The sequence below is a fragment of the Anolis sagrei genome, chromosome 4, assembly GCF_037176765.1.
Source record: "Anolis sagrei isolate rAnoSag1 chromosome 4, rAnoSag1.mat, whole genome shotgun sequence".
Classification (NCBI taxonomy): Eukaryota; Metazoa; Chordata; class Lepidosauria; order Squamata; family Dactyloidae; genus Anolis; species Anolis sagrei.
Window position 1 is genome coordinate 130,336,534 of NC_090024.1, and position 16,767 is coordinate 130,353,300.

The 16,767-nt window shown below is 41.1% G+C and overlaps 1 protein-coding gene across 1 annotated transcript in view; it reads left to right on the top strand.

Annotated features, from left to right (window-relative positions):
* ATF6 (activating transcription factor 6) overlaps positions 1 to 5,887 on the top strand; it is a 71,712-nt gene extending 65,825 nt beyond the window's left edge. Inside the window, exon 16 of the mRNA XM_060774376.2 lies at positions 2,577 to 5,887. Within this exon, the coding sequence (XP_060630359.2) occupies positions 2,577 to 2,764 (188 nt within the window). The 3' untranslated portion in view covers positions 2,765 to 5,887. The remainder of the gene's footprint in view (positions 1 to 2,576) is intronic.
* The last annotated feature ends 10,880 nt before the right edge of the window (positions 5,888 to 16,767 follow it).

The window sequence follows — 16,767 nt, forward strand, 5'->3', positions numbered from 1 at the left end:
CAGGACCTTGTTTGTGGTCTGTTCTTTGTCCCTGAGGAAGGCTAGGCCAAAGGCTATTGGCTAGGTTCCAGAAAGGGGGAATTTCATTTGGAATTATTATCAGCGATTAATTTCCTGAGATAATCTCCTGTTTTGTTAACATCAAGATTTGAACCCAGAACCTATCTAAGAATTGTACATCAAACGTAACCAGAAGCTTATGTACCAGTAACTTACTGAAACCACTATGCATTTGTACCAGAAGAAGTCTAAGCCTGTTAAACAGACGTTTTATTGTTAGTAGCACTTTACAACAGCCTCAGTGTGAACATCATTGTGATTTAAACCCTCTAGAGAAAACAAACATTTTTGTAACACAAAAGGGTGTTACTAAGCATACTCTTCACATACAACTCAGCCTGAATACCAAACAAAAAGGTGGCAGCGAAAACAATTGAAGAAACAGTTTCAGGATCTCCCAGTTGCCTCTTTCCTGTTTTAAAATATTCCCCTGCACCTATATATAAGTTAGTTGGCAGCTTGTGGGAATTACTATTTTAAAATTCCCTGTTTCTTTCCCTACTAAGTTTTTTATAATTGATGGCAATCGGCTGGTATAGTTTTTCCCAGGTTCCTTATAATTGGTGAAGCAGGGAGGGGCAATTATTTCTATACCTTGCCCTGTCTGACAAACTCAAATTATTTAAAATCTTCTCTTTACTACTTGATCGTTCCAGAATATCCTTACAAGGCCCTTTTCTACAAAATGCTTCTCAGCGCCATAGAGCTGTCAAAGCCTGAGAGACCACTGGCTTCTCCTTCTTCCTCTGCTTGAAAAGCCCTTTGGTGCTAAACACAATGGCTATACAAACTTTGGTCTCAAAGTCGGCATCAGCTCTGGCTCCTTTAATGGATTCTCTGTTGACTCCTCCTACATTGGAGCGCCCCAACAGGAGCCTTCTACCCTAGCTGCTCAAAGGACTCCTGAACCCAAGGCCTCTCCAGTGAGATCCCCTATGCTAATCAGCTCTATGTCTTCAGATCTGCTTAAGATGATGATGAAAAGGAAGGACAGAGTAGGAGGTTTCCAGCTCTGTTGCACCCAGTCATTATGGTGTGTTTGGATTCTCCACAACCTTCCATGGCATCACCTCTTTTGGCAACATCTTCAGTTGATGTCCAACAGATGCCTATAAATCATGGCTCTGAATCAGAAGGGGAGGTCCATGATACTCTCCCTTCTCTGAACCAGAGTTTCTTAAACTATAGATCAAGACCCCAAAATGTGTTAATTGTTATATGTTAAAGAAGAAGTGATGCCAATGAATTTCAAGATGGTAATGTCCCTGAAGGGAGTGCAACAAATAGTATACTCCCTAAATTGTTACCAGAGGGTTCCCAGGATTTGGGGCTTGAAAACAACTGGGCACTTGGCCCAGCTGCGAGACTTAATGAGGAAATAGATAGGCAAGAGGAAATTAGTCAAAACAGACAAGCCAAACAGTGCCTTCAGCAGTCTGCCAGGCTTCGACAGAAAAAGATAAGAGGATCTCAAGTAAAACGAAACTAATTCCTGAGTGTGTGGAATAGCTTAACAAGGGGATAAGGGTTCCATGTATGGGAAATATAGTCAGATGAAGCATCGTTGTAATCAAGTGTAGTTCTCGTCCTTTGTTTCATGGAAGCTTTACTTGGAAGATGCTTGTTTAAGTATTTCTTGTTCATGGTTTGGAGTGTATGAATGCCTATTCAATCCTTGGATTAATGTTTCCTGTTTTCCTAAATTATAATAGAAAAGTGTTTTATGGACTTTGCTGAACTTTACCATGGCGCAGTGGGTTAAAGCCCTGTGCTGGCAGGACTGAAGACCGACAGGTCGCAGGTTCGAATCCGGGGAGAGGCGGATGAGCTCCCTCTATCAGTTCCAGCTCCTCATGCGGGGACATGAGAGAAGCCTCCCACAAGGATGATAAAACATCAAAAATCATCCAGGCGTCCCCTGGGCAACGTCCTTGCAGACAGCCAATTCTCTCACAACAGGACACTCCTGACATGACAAAAAAAAACCCTGGATTATTTTTACTCCTGCTTATCTTCTTACCTAATTGGATTTACTTATTTCTTTTAAGTGCTTTTTACTTGCTGCTTTCTAATTATCTTCAATAAAAGGATTGTTTTCCATTCAACAGTGTGACGTTTTAAAATCAGAGGGCTTTTCCTGTCTTGGAGTGCAACACATGTATAGAATTAATTGACTAACAAAACTCTGTAACCAACATATCGTATTTTTTACTATCTCCCACCTTTTCCCCCCTTCCCTTGTTCTCCTTTCCTTTATGTAATAAAACTGTGAAAATAAAATAAAATATCATTTTTAAAACGAAATGGAGAAAGGAAGGTTCAGGAAATTAGAAGTACCAGGCAAATTTCTGAAACATTGTAAATTGGCCAGTATGTGATTATCTCAAAAATAATTCATTCATTACTAGGAGGTTATGTTGGTTTACAAGAATAAGTCACACCAGGTGTCCCCCCCCCCAGGACCCAGGAAGATGTTTTCTATATAGTAACAAGTGTCTCGTTTCTCTTTTTTGCAGACAAAATCATTAATGACCAAGGCTATGAAGTCATGATGCAGATAGACTGTGAAGTGATGGACACCAGGATTTTGCACATCAAAAACTCTTCCATACCGCCCTACCTTCGAGAACAGCAAAGGAATCACACGTCCTTCTACAGTTCTCCCGCAACCGTCCCAGAGGCAGCCCCTGTTATGAGAGTTTGATCCCTCTCTTGGACTTGGGGACTCTTTTCTGTTCTTTCCTGTGTCTTGCTTGTAAAGGAACTGAAGCAGGAAGAGGAACTGAAGCTGGGTGGCTCCTTCTCCTTGGCAGAAATGGACCTTCGCACTAATTCCACCAATTTGCCATTCCCAGCCAATGGAGAAGAAGCCATCCACTACAGAAAACACCTATGACCAGAGGGGCAAGATAATCTTGCACCAACTTCACTTAACCTATTTGTAGATGATCTTGAATATGTCTTAATGGACCCCAATATTTATTTGCCCAAACTTAGACATAGGAACGTTTCCACTTTTCTCTTCACTAGTGATGCAGGTCTTGTTCTAGATCTGGGCTAAACTATTGAAGTGGTGTTGAATTATTTTTCTACTGAATGATGTAAAAAATAATTTTGGAAAGTGTAAACTTATGGTTGGGGGAAAAAATATTCCCAATGCGGATGGACATTAGATGGCCATGGGAGAAGTTAAAGGTGTTCAGTACCTAAAGCTACGTCTACTGAATGATGTAAACCAGGGGTCCTCAGACTTCGTAAACAGAGGGCCAGATCACAGTCCCTCAAACTGTTGGAGGGCTGGATTATAATTTGAAAAAAACAGGAATGAATCCCTATGCACATTACACATGTCTTATTTGTAGTGCAAAAAATGCTTTAAAACAATACAATAATTAAAATGAACAATTTTAACAAATATAAACTTATTAGTATTTCAATGGTAAGTGTAGGCCTGCTTTTGGCTGATGAGATAGAATTGTTGTTGTTGAGTGCTTTAAAGTCGTTCCAGACTTAGGTTGACCCTGAGCGAGGGCCGGATAAATGACCTTGGAGGGCCGCATCCGGCCCTCGGGCCTTAGTTTGAGGATCCCTGATGTAAACATAAACATTAATTTTGGGAAGTGTAAACTTACAGTTTGGGAAAAGAAATATTTCCAGTGCGGATGGACATTAGATGGCCATGGGACAGGTTAAAAGTGTTCAGTACCTAAGGCCGATTTTCCATTCCATGATGTCATGGACTCCTCACCAATCCTCTGCCTATCAGCACCAACTAGCCAGTTCGAAATCTAGTGCTATTTTCCTATCACAGAGATTGTCTTTCATGCTAAGACAATTCACAATTGCTCTTCGCTTCCGCTATTTGGAAGAAGAAGAGGGTAACAACAGAGTTATAATCTTAAAATTATAGAATCATAGATTTGGAAGAGATTATAAGAGCCATCCACTCCAAACCCACTACAACAAAGAAACGCACACAGCACTCTGGATGTATGGCCACCCAGCATTTGTGTAAAAATCTCCAGAGTTCGTTCAGCCTCATCTCCAAATTACCAGAATATGTTTTCATGTTGTTCTATTATTAGAAACAGGAGAAGGCCCCGCTATTAGCAGGGGCTTGCTTGGCAGCTTGAACAATCTTGTTTAATGTATTGTCGAAGGCTTCCATGGCTGGACTCACTGGGTTGTTGTAGGTTCGTCAGGCTATATGGCCATGTTCTAGAAGCATTCTCTCCTGATGTTTCGCCTGCATCTAGGGCAAGCATCCTCAGAGGTTGTGAGGTCTGTTGGAAACTAGGAAAATTGGGTTTATATATCTGTGAAAAGTCAAGGATGAGAGAAAAAACTCTTGTCTGTTAGAGCCAGGTGCAGGAGTCTACCATATACCATGCAGCTGTGGACAAATCTACATAGAGACTACCAAACACAGCATTGCCCAAACACGAATCAAGGAACATGAAAGGCACTGCGGACTCCTTCAACCAGGGAAGTCACATGATGAAGCAACCTGAACACAACAAGTTGTCACGATCCCAGGGCTCTGCCTTATTCAGCTAAGATGAACCAAACAAACTCTCAGTTTGTGTTAAACAATTTAATTAAAACAGCACTTACTTTCTGGCTGTTTTAATAGTCCAAAACATAAAGATAGCAGTCAGCCACAGAATATAAAACAAAACTGACAGCAAACACTGTTGCAGGTTCAAGATAACACCGTAGTCAAAAGGTCCAGTCCAGTAGTAAAACGCTGAGAGTTCAATGAGCAAAGTCCAGGGATCAAGAGTCTATTCCGTAGTCAAAAGCCAGTCCAGAGATTCAAGGTTCCAGGGTTCCAAGAGTACAGGAGACAAGTTAGGATACCGAAAATCCACAAACCTGGGGGGAAATCAGCAGTATCTACCACCAAAATAAAACAAATACTTGTCTCCCAAAGATCAGTCCCAAGGCTAGCTCATTATATCCAGAAACACCCAGCTGCAAACTATCTATTGCATACCTCCACCCTTAATTGCTTTCACCCATGAACTCTTACTTACAGATTACTCAATCCTTTAGAACTAAGACTTACATCAACCCTTCCATCACCAACTGCTAGGCCTGCCGCTACCACCAACCACCATCAACTGCAGAACATGATATATGACACATATTATTTGAGAACACAGAAATGCTGGACCACTCTAACAACCACCATGTCAGACTACACAGAGAAGCCATTGAAATCCACAAGCATGTGGACAATTTCAACAGAAAGGAGGAAACTATGAAAATGAACAAAATATGGCTACCAGTATTAAAAAAAACTCTAAAATTATAACAGTAAACAACACTCACACACAAGGGAACTCCAGAGGGGAAACAATCAGGGACAGCTGATCACCTCTCAACAAAAGATCCCCCCAGGCACTAACAAACCACACCTTGAAACTGCTAGGCCATCAAATGCTAATCAAGATGGCCATCTGAAACATTCACACCTAACTCCAACAGACAAGAGTTCTTTCTCCCACCCTGGACTTTCCACAGATGTGTAAACCCAATTTTCCTAGTTTCCAACAGACCTCACAAACTCTGAGGATGCCTGCCATAGATGCGGGTGAAACGTCAGGAAAGAATGCTTCTAGAACATGGCCTTATAGCCCGAAAAGCCTACAACAACCCATTCTTGTTAACATTTTTCAATTGCGAATGGGTTTTCTTCTATATTTATCTCAGGAGGATTATATGAAGCACTGGTCAATGCCTATAAAGCTACTTCTATTTGTCTGGCGTCATCCTTCATACTGCACTGAAATCAATAAAACAAAGACTGTGGGATATTTCTTTATATGGCATTCCTACTCCTCCTTCCCATTGAGTATAGAATGTGTTGGGCCTTTGTCACGTTGCTAGGGCTCTACCTTGTTTAGGTAGAGATGAATCAAAACTCCTAGTTTTAACAAACACTTTAATTAAAACAGCACTTACTTGCTGGCTGTTTATATAGTCCAAAATATAAAACACAAAGATGGCACGCAGCTACAGAATAAACAAACACTGATAGCAAAAATAACTTCGTAGTCAAAAGGGTCCAGTCCAATGGTCAAATGCCGAGAGTTCAATAAACAAAGTCCAGGGATCAAGAGTCTATACTGTAGTCAAAAACCGGTTCAAGGTTCCAGGATTCCAGGAGACAGGTCAAGATACCGAAAAATCCAACAGACCTGGGGGAAAAGCCAACAGCATCCACCACCAAAATACAATAGATACTTTTCTCCCAAAGATAAGTCTCAAAGTTAGCTCCTTAAATCCAGTAACACCCAGCTGCAACCCATCTGCACACCACCACCCGTAATTGCCTTTACCTGTAAACTGTTACTTACAAACTACTCAGCCCTTTAGAACCAAGACTTACATTAACCCTTCCATCACCAACTGCTAGGTCTACCACCACCAACCACCATCAACTATGGAACATATGGCAGACTTTCAGAAATTTTGACTGTCATTCATTATTGTGGACTTTTCACATATGTTTTTCTCTCTGAAGTAGATTTTCTGATGCCCCTTCCACCTCAAGGCTATGTCCCTGTAGTGACCAGGAGGAGTCCTTCCCTGAAAATCCCTGTGGATTCTCCAAGCAGGTCCAACAGCATATGGTCACTACCAGGACATTCAGCCCAATTTTATGTCACATTCTTATCAGAAGTGTCACTTAGGTCATTGCCACATTTTTGTCAAGATTACAGAACAGTTAACTCCTGGATTCTGAGAAAATATCTGACATAAGCTCTGCCTAAACGATTTGACCCAATTGCTCCAAGTGCTTTGAACTCAAATTACATGTTCTGAATTTGAACTTGTTGGGTGTATAATAGTAATAAAGAAATTGCGTTGTAGCTGCTGTGCAATCTAGCTTGGGCCACTGTTTTTCTAAGGAGCGCGTTGGGTAAGGACCGAATGAGGTAAACACTGTGGGCTGGAAAAGTTGGGTTTCCTACCCAAGATAAATATAGTTTATCTTGGAGAGGAAACCAAGGTCCAGCCAAAGAAAAATGCATCTCAGGATGGAGTAATAGAAGGGCAGCAAGCTCTGAAATTCTTGTGGCTGAAGGGATGAACCAGAGTCTTAATGCAAAGAATCCAAAGGCTGTTCCACACAGCCGTATGACCCAGTATATCAAGCAGAAAATCCCACAATATTTGCTTTGAACTGGATTATTTATTTTATTATTTATTTATTTACCGCCTTTCTCAGCCAGAGGCGACTCAAAGCATTTCACAGTCGGCAGCGATTCAATGCCATAACAAATATCAAAATACAGTTAAAACAATTATAAAAACAATTCAACATTAAAATGTAATATAAAAACAATATCTGTAAAAACATGATCCTCAGCGTCTCCTTACTAAAATTGGTGTCTAGTTGCATCGTCAGTCATTCCATTTATTTGTTTTCGTCTATGCTCCAGAAGTAAAAGCTAGCTCAAAGAGCCAGATCTTAACCATTTTGTGGAATGTTAGAAGGGAGGGAGCTGATCTTATATCAATGGGGAGGGCGTTCCACAGCCGAGGGGCCACCACTGAGAAGGCCCTGTCTCTTGTCCCCGCCAAACGCATCTGCAAGGAAGGCAGGATCAAGAGCAGGGCCTCCCCAGACAATATTAAATCAACACCAATCAAGAAGATCAACATCTGGCCAGGAAACTGAGATGGAGTCAGGATGGAAGATGTCTATCATTAATTTACAACAGTGATTCCCAAAGTGGACGTTACTGCCTCCTGATGGGTGCTGCAGCGATCCGAGAGGTGGTAGTGTTCATCGTTGGCAGAAATGTATCCAATTGTCTGGTGATTATATGGAAAAGTGAATAGTGGTAGTTAAAGAGCACATTCTAAGGATTATTTCTGCGTTTGATTTATTAAAATATACCCATCCAAACCTAAGTAATGAAGGTGGAGGCATTACTTTTTATTCAGCCCTCATAATATTATTATTATTATTATTATTATTATTATTATTATTAAAGTTATTTGAAAATTGTAATACATCCACAATACACATTACAAACATATACACATATATAGACAACCCACCACCCACAATACAATTAGCCCACAATCCACCCCCAGTGCAACCCACTACCTTGGCTTCCAACACATAGTTTATGCACATTTTATTTAACCCTCTGAACTTCTAGATCAGTACATTCCTCTTGTTTTTATTTCTTAAGTTCTCCCGTCAGGTATGCTAAGGCCAGCTTCCAGTTTCCTTCAAAAACTTCATGACTTTCATATTTCAAATTGCTAGAAATCTTGGGCCATCTGTGTGTAATCCCACAATTTATCCTTCCAGTTTTTGATACTTCACGTTTTTTCACCTTTCCAGTCTCTGGCAAATGTGTACAGGCAAATTTCTCTTTCCGGCTGCTCTACTTTATCTCTGAATAGGCACATCCCTGTTTTGTTTTGGTTTTTTACTTTGTTGTGCATAATTTTGTTTGTTTCCTTTATGATTCTTTTCCAATTCTTTTCCTAGTTCCAACAGACCTCACTACCTCTGAGGAGGCTTGCCATAGATGTAGTCAAAACGTCAGGAGAGAATGCTTCTAGAACATGGCCATATAGCCCAAAAAAACCTACAACAGCCCAATCTAGGGCACATTGGAAAAAAATGTGCCCTATATTTCCAAGAGTCTAAAATGATTTATGTAGGCCAGCATTCTCTCCTGACGTTTTGACTACATCTATGGGAAGCATCCTCAGAGGTAGTGAGGTCTGTTGGAACTCAGAGGTAGTAAGGTCTGTTTTTCCTAGTTCCAACAGACCTCACTACCTCTGAGGAGGCTTGCCATAGATGCAGGCAAAACGTCAGGAGAGAATGCTTCTAGAACATGGCAATATAGCCCGAAAAAACCTGCAACAGCCCAATCTAGGGCACATTGGAAAAAAATGTGCCCTATATTTCCAAGAGTTTAAAATGATTTATGTAGACCAGGTGTACTAAATTGTTTTCTTCCCATACTGATGCGTAGTTATGTCACAGCTCTTACCAACACATATTTGCAAATAGTGTTTACAGGATTGGTATGTGGGCAGTGCCATATATAAGCAGCTGTGAGACAAGGCAATGGAGTTCCCCAGAAAAATGTGTATTGAGGATTTCTCAAAGCTGTTACCAGAATTTCGACATCTGTATTGATTCTATTAAAAATTGTAGTTGTAATAACAATTCTGTTGAGGGCTGTAGAGATGATAGAATCATAAATCCCAGGAATCACAGAGTTGGAGGAGACGACAAGGGCCATCCGGTTGAACACCCTACTGTGCTGGATTATACAATCAAAGCACTCCCTGCCTTCAAAAACAGCCTCAGCTAAGGATAGTATGTCTCCTCTGAATGAGTGCATCCAAGCTAAACATCGCTAGCTCCTCATAGGGCTTGGCTTTCAGACCTCTGAACATTTTTGTTGTCCTTCTCTGGACATGTTCTAGCTTGTCAACATCCTTCTAATGTAGACAATATATATATAATGTTTTCCTAGATTTGACATTGATTATGCAAAGAAAAACATAACTGGTACTAAACTACTCATAGAAGTATACTCTGCTGATCATTTGCACTGATGAACTATTGGATACAACTAAGGGCGATTCCACACAGTGGAAATGTCCGGGCTGACCCGGGTTTAAAAAACCAAGAGCGGGGCGGACTTTAGTCTGTACACCAGCCCCAAAAGCCCATGCTGGATGTTGCATTCGACTGATGACTCCTTTGATAGATGGTCTCTAACCATGACCCGAATTCAAATTCCTATATTTGATTATTACATTTTTAAGTTAAGCTGAAATGATCCTGTTTAATTATTCTTTTCCTATGCTACTATATGTTCTATCCACCTTATTGACCAGCCTATCCTTTAACTTGTTTTGCATATTGGCCCCCTCCTTCCCAAAAATAAGTCTGTTGTTGCTTATGATGTTTGTTTATTATTGTCTATACTGTTTTTATGCTGTTTTATGCTATTTTAATATGTTATTTCTGATTCTAATTGTATGTTGCCTTGGGCCCGACCCCATGTAAGCTGACCCGAGTCCCCTCGGGGAGATGGAGGCAGGGTAGAAAAATAAACTTCTTCTTCTTCTTCTTCTTCTTCTTCTTCTTCTTCTTCTTCTTCTTCTTCTTCTTCTTCTTCTTCTTCTGCTGTCTGTGGGAGGTGTCTAGAGGTCCTCCCAGTATCTTCCAGGAGAACATCGAAACACCCAAGCCACCCTCCAAAATATACTTTAAAAAATTAAATTATTTACCTGGCCACCATTAAACTGCTGCTGGAGCTTCCTGGTGCATCATTTGTATGTGCCAGGAGAGCTCTGTCAGCAGTTTAATGGTGGCTGGGTAAATAATTTTATTTTTAAGCCCTTTGGGGGGGGGGGGGGTTAGAGCCCTCTCAAGTATTCCAGTCTGATTCAGCCCAGAAAATGCGAGTAGACTGTGTGGAATGCCACCTCAGAAGTCCCAGAACTTCCGAGGAGGTAGCCCAGACAGTGGCCATAGTGGATTAGACCCGGGTCTTTCAAGAACACCCAGATCTAATCCACTATCAAGTTATTCAGAACAGAGCAGGGTTTTCCTGCTTTGTCCTGAATGAATTTGTTTTAACATGGGGTATTGTTTGGACGCCCCATGTAAAAACGCTGGAGCTTGCGCATTTTAGGCACTGTCTGAATGTGCCTTAAGGCACTGTAAATGTAACAACTTAAAAAACTTAATGTCACTTTTAGACTAAAATATTAAAGGCGATAACAATGAAATACAGTAATATTAAATCACAAATCATTAATAAACCACAAAATCATTGAATAATATAAAGTTGAAAAATTGTACATTAATGAAACAGAAAATAGCAATAAGTTAAAAAAATTGAGTTTTTCAACAGACCCTGTTGTAGTAGAGCCTGTTAGTAACACTGCAAGTGGTAGTATGGGTGTCAGAAAGGTGAAAAGGAGTGTTCGTGAGCAAGAGCTAGATGAGGAACAGCAAAGGAAAAGGATCCGGGATATACTTATGTCACCTACCAACGAAGACTCCTTTGTTTTCTGAGAGCGAAGAGTCAATGAGTGAGGCAGAGGAAGGAGATACAGTGGATGTGAATAGGGAAACTAAGAGGGTTACTCGGGAGCAGGAATCGGATGAGGAGCGACAAAGGAAAAAGATCTGGGATATACTTACTGCTCCCACAGAGCATGGGTTTCTTCTGGGAATGATGGGGATGGGGATGGCACACTGGATTGGACTAAGGTACAAGAGGTTCAAGATGTATGTACTCAGCCAACGTCTAGTGACACGTTTGTGGGGTTTTCTGGTGGTGGGGATTGGCAATCGGGAGATACTGCTGAATCTTGGGGAGATCTAAGTCTTGACAAAAGGTGGAGTTGGAGGAATAGGCGTCGGAGTTCAAGTGTAGAGGCAAGGACAGCTGCAAGAGATAATGGCGGGGCGGAGGTCAGCTCATCATCGGATGATGAGGTGTAAGATAAAAGTAGGCACTGAAGTGGGGAATCTTTGCAGAAGGCAAAGTGTTGGTTTCGTGCCTTGGGTTTTGTTACTGCCGTTTTTGCGTTGGGCTTGGGTCCTGGATCTGCAGGTTGCTGCTTCTGTTTGTGTGTGTTACAACTTGGTTTGTATTCTCATGATTGTGTATTTCCCCTTCTCTGACTTTGGATTGGTTTTGACTTCGACGCTGCCTACGTGGATTTTGGAACCTCGCAACTTCGGACTTGGCTTTCTTCGACCTCAGACTTTGTTTGACTATGTCTTCTTCCTAGCGGCTCTTAGTTGATTCACCCTTTACTTGCTGTGTTATTTTGCGTGATTTTGAAACTCTTGAGTTTAATCTGGATATTTTCTCCAGATAATCCGGATTATTGCTGCAGTTTGCTTTTTGAACTGAAACTTGTTGCTACTTTTGTGTTTTGACCCAGGACACTGAAGTAAGTGTCTCTGAGTCCCTTTTGCTTTGTGTTAATAAACTGTACTTTTGTACATACTCTTGAGTCTGGCTCTTTGAGGCGTCTGGGTTCTGACAGACCCTAAAAATCGACAGTATAGCTGCCTCATAGGAATAATTAGGTCTATTCATGATGAGGTCATGGCATATCCAAAAGGACTCTCATTAGAGGAACTTACATAATATATATGAATTATTCCTGTCGTTAACTTTACTCCCTTTTTGTTCACTTTCCTCACTTGCCTCTTGTGTCAGATTCATAGCGTAGGAGCTCTGCCTATTTCACAACACAGTAGGCTGAAATAGCCTAGTAGAGAATCAATACGTGTAGCTGTAACTACCAACATATGTGCTGCTAGTTTTTTTTTTCAAAGTATCTCAAAGTTCCTCAGCTAGATAATATTCTGTCTTCAAAGATTATGAGATTCTACTGGCTTGTTTGTTTTGCAGAGGAAAATTCTATGTTTCTTAGTAGGGGGGATGAGTAATGTTTCCTAAGCACTCCTCTTTTAAGCAAGAGTGCAAGGCGTTGTTCACTTGGATGCCAAAGTTTTTTGTAACATGATGGAAGATGGGTGTTTGCCTGTCACTGGCTGTTCCTTGCAGTTGTGTTATATGCAATCCAGTATACTGTTGGAAATAAATGCAGAAAGTGTTTTGGAAGGAAATCGTTGGAGAAGTTAGGAGTCTGCCACACTGAGTATCCAAGACAGTGGGAATTTGGCTGCAATGGGTCTCTTGTATAGTTTTAAAATGGATCTCACCTGGGTTCTTCTTCTGCTGTTCAAGCTTATTGCAAAACAGGAGCACAATGACGTGGCTGTCAAGCAAGCATTTCTTGTACAACGTAGTCAGAAGATGCATTTGGGGTCATGCTGAGTTCCTACACGCAGTAAGCAACTCGCCATGAAACCAGGCAATTGTCTTATGTAGGGCAGAGAACACTTCAAGCCTGGTTTCACTGTGTCCACTCCCAGTAGGTTTCACTGGCATGCAAAACTAAGTAACTGGCCAACAAGCTTTAAGGAGGGCAGAATGGATGCTTATTTTGAGAGTCAAAAACCTATTTTGAAAATTGGTGGAATTTGGTGCTCTAAATCCAAAAATGGTTTAGTTCATCATGTACAGTTTTTCTCCCAACAACTACCTTGACATTCTTACCTTGTCATATATGAAGGTGTAAAATTTCTTTGGGAGTACAGTGTTCCCTCGCTACTTCACGGTTCGCTTTTTGCGGACTCGCTGTTTTGCGTTTTTTTAAAAAAAATGAATTTAAAATACAGTATTTTATACAAGTAGCGAAGGTACACTGAAGGAGGAAGGAGGGGTGGATGGATGGATGGATGGATGGATGGATGGATGGATGGATCTCCACGTAGTCTCAGCCTCTTTGCCCTCTTTACCCTCCTCCGCAAATAATGAGTTTTTAATTAGTTTTAATTAGTCTCTCTTTTAATCATTACATGTAGCCCGCCCATTGTCATTGTGACTGCACCTATTGTAATTTTATATTGTTACTAACCATCCCCTGCCATGTGTTGCTGTGAACCACATGGGGGTTCTGTGTGGGAGGTTTGGCCCAATTCCATCGTTGGTGGGGTTCAGAATGCTCTGCGATTGTAGGTGAACTATAAATCCCAGCAGCTACAACTCCCAAATGTCAAGATTCTATTTTCCCCAAACTCCATCAGTGTTTACATTTGAGCATATTGAGTATTCATGTAGCCACTCCGAGTCCCCATTGGGGAGATGGTGGCAGGGTATAAATAAAGATGATGATGATGATGATGATGATGATGATGATTATTATTATTATTACCCTCATCCTCCTCGGTGCCACTGTGCATGTCCCATGGAAGCCAGGCTGGGCACAAGCTCAATGCAGAGGGAAAGCAGGGGAAAGCAGTCTCCAGCAGCGCCCAGACACAGAGATTGATTGAGAGGGGGGGGGCATCTTCCAGAGGGAGGGCAGACGGGGGGGGGGGGGACATACGTATACGTATGTATACTGTACATATACTGTAAGCGTCCCTACTTCGCGGATTTTCACTTATCGTGGGTGCTCCTGAAATGTAACCCGTGCGATAAGTGAGGGAACACTGTATACAGAATTAACAGTAAGAATCGTAACAGTTGGAAGAGAAAATAAGGCAGTCTGGTCCAACCCCTTATCGCGTATGAATGCGCAGTCAAAGCACACCCCAAAGATGCCCATCTTTTGTTTTAAAACCTCCAGAGGAGACATTCCTTTTCTTACTTTCAGGCTAGCTCTCTAACCTTTGCTGCTCATTTTGGATTCTAATCTCGAGTGTTGTTTTTGTGTTTTTTTTTGTGTGTGTGTGTTATACTATATCCACAGCATTCCATTCCCCTGGCTTATAAGTCACTTTCCCCAAGTGTATAACTCAAGAGAGAAAGAGAGAGGGAGATTGAGGGGATTGGAGGGAGGGAGATTAGTCTGGCATGACTTGTTTTTGAGAAATCCAGCGTTTACTTTTAGTGATCATGACATTCCCAATGTTTACAGATTGTCTGTTTTAATGGTTTTGCTGTAGAATTTTTCCTGGTATTGGTGCAGTCATGCCGGCCACATGACCTTAGAGGTGTCTATGGACAACGCCGGCTCTTCGGCTTAGAAATGGAGATGAGGACCACACCCCAGAGTCAGACATGACTGGACTTAATATCAGGGGAAAACCTTTACCTTTACCTTTAGCAAGCTTTAGCTGACTATTGTCAGCTAAATGTGCTGAAAATTCATCTGGATTCCTCTTTTTTTATTTCTCCGTTTTCCTATTTTTTTCTGTTTTTAAAGTAATTTTTATTTGAAAGAGAAACAAACAAGATAACACAAAATAATAAATTAAACATTGAAGTTAGATATTTTTAAAACAAATACTCATCTACATTCTAGCTACTACTGCTACAATACTACAGTTAAGTACCTACTACCGATAACAAAACAAACACAAAAGTAAAACACAGAAATACACATACATATACGCAGAAACAAAACTAACAAACGAATAGATTATCTATGGGCAGGCCTGTAGCGAGGGGGTGGTTTTAGGGGTTCAAACCCCTCCCGAAATGTTTCAGATTTTTTTAAAAAAAAACCTGGTTTACTCATGAATTTTAACTGGTTAACCAAATCCCCATGCTAAGTCTATGAGATGCAAAAAATTAAGAGTCCCTCCAGAACTTTAAGCACTATCTCAAGCAAATATTGACAATTTATTCACACTGTCATTACTTGCAGCAATAGCCGATGTAGTGAAGCAACCAAGTTGGGTGTGTGTGTGTTGAATGCTCTCATTAAGGAGGCCAGACTTGGTGGAGGTGGTTGACAGGGGCGGAGCTGCAGGCTATTGAAGGCTGCTCTGCCCCCTGCTGTGCTCTTTGCTTCAGCGTGAGCTAGGAGGCAGGGTTCAACCTCCCCCCCCATAAATTTTAACCCCCCCCCCCGAAATTTTCAAACCCCCCCCCCAAAATTGTCAACCCTCCCCGAATTTTTTTTCTGGCTACGGCCCTGTCTATGGGCCTTCCACTAATAGTTTTTATCTCTAATTAATCAACTCCCTATAAATGATATTATGAAATCATACTCCTACTTCTAATAACATTCGACTAATTCATAAATCCCACCATTTATAATATCGCCATCATTATTATAACACTGTAATTAGGAGATACCAATCTTTTCTGAAGTTGGAAATATATTTTTTCTTGTTCAGCTTATTCATTTTGTCCATCCCAAATAATTCACACATTTTCATCAACCATTGTTGTCACCCTTTTTCTTCACTTCTCCATTCATTTGATCCTTCTTTTCTTCTTCTCCCCTTTGATACATGTCAATCTTGTTTCAGTATATCTTCTTCAATATGTTCACGGTTGATGTAGAATAAAATCACAACATCAACCAACACATCTTTGTGCAGGTTTTGCTGACTAGCCACGTAAGAATCCTGTCAATAGATCTTATGAATCTGGCTACCAGTATTAAAAAACTCTAAAATTACAACAGCAAAACAGCAGAGAGGAAACAACCAGGCACATCTTAACACCTCTCAACAAAAGATTCCCCCAGGCTCAGCCAGGCCTTCAAATGATAATGAAGGTGGTCAGTTGAAACATTCACACCTAGCTCCAGCAGAGAAGAGCTCTTTGCCCCACCCCAGTCATTCCACAGATATATAAACCCATTTTCCTAATTCCAACAGACCTCACTACCTCTGAGGATGCTTGCCATAGATGCAGGCGAAACGTCAGGAGAAAATGCCTCTAGAACATGGCCATATAGCCCGAAAAAACCCACAAGAACCTAGATCTTATGAATCCCCCAGCTGAAATCTTTATATGAGGGAGCAAGCTGGTTTTCTGCTGCTGTGGAGACTAGGATTTCTACTGCTGGTTTTCTGCTGCTATGGAGCAATGGATTCAAATTGCAGAAAAAAAAGATTCACCGTTACATTAGGAAGAACTTTGTGACAGCCCTTGTGGTCTCTTCCAACTCTGTTATTCCTTCTCACTGGAAGTGTTTGAAATTGTGCCGCCAATGCCTCAGTTTTAAGAAACTCCTATCCATCACGATCGCCTTTCTTTTTCAGTATTCTTGATAATGTGGTTACATTCATTTTTACGCCTGCGAGACGTGGACTATCTACAGACGTCACATGCAACTCCTAGAACGATTCCATCCGCGTTGCCTCCGAAAAAT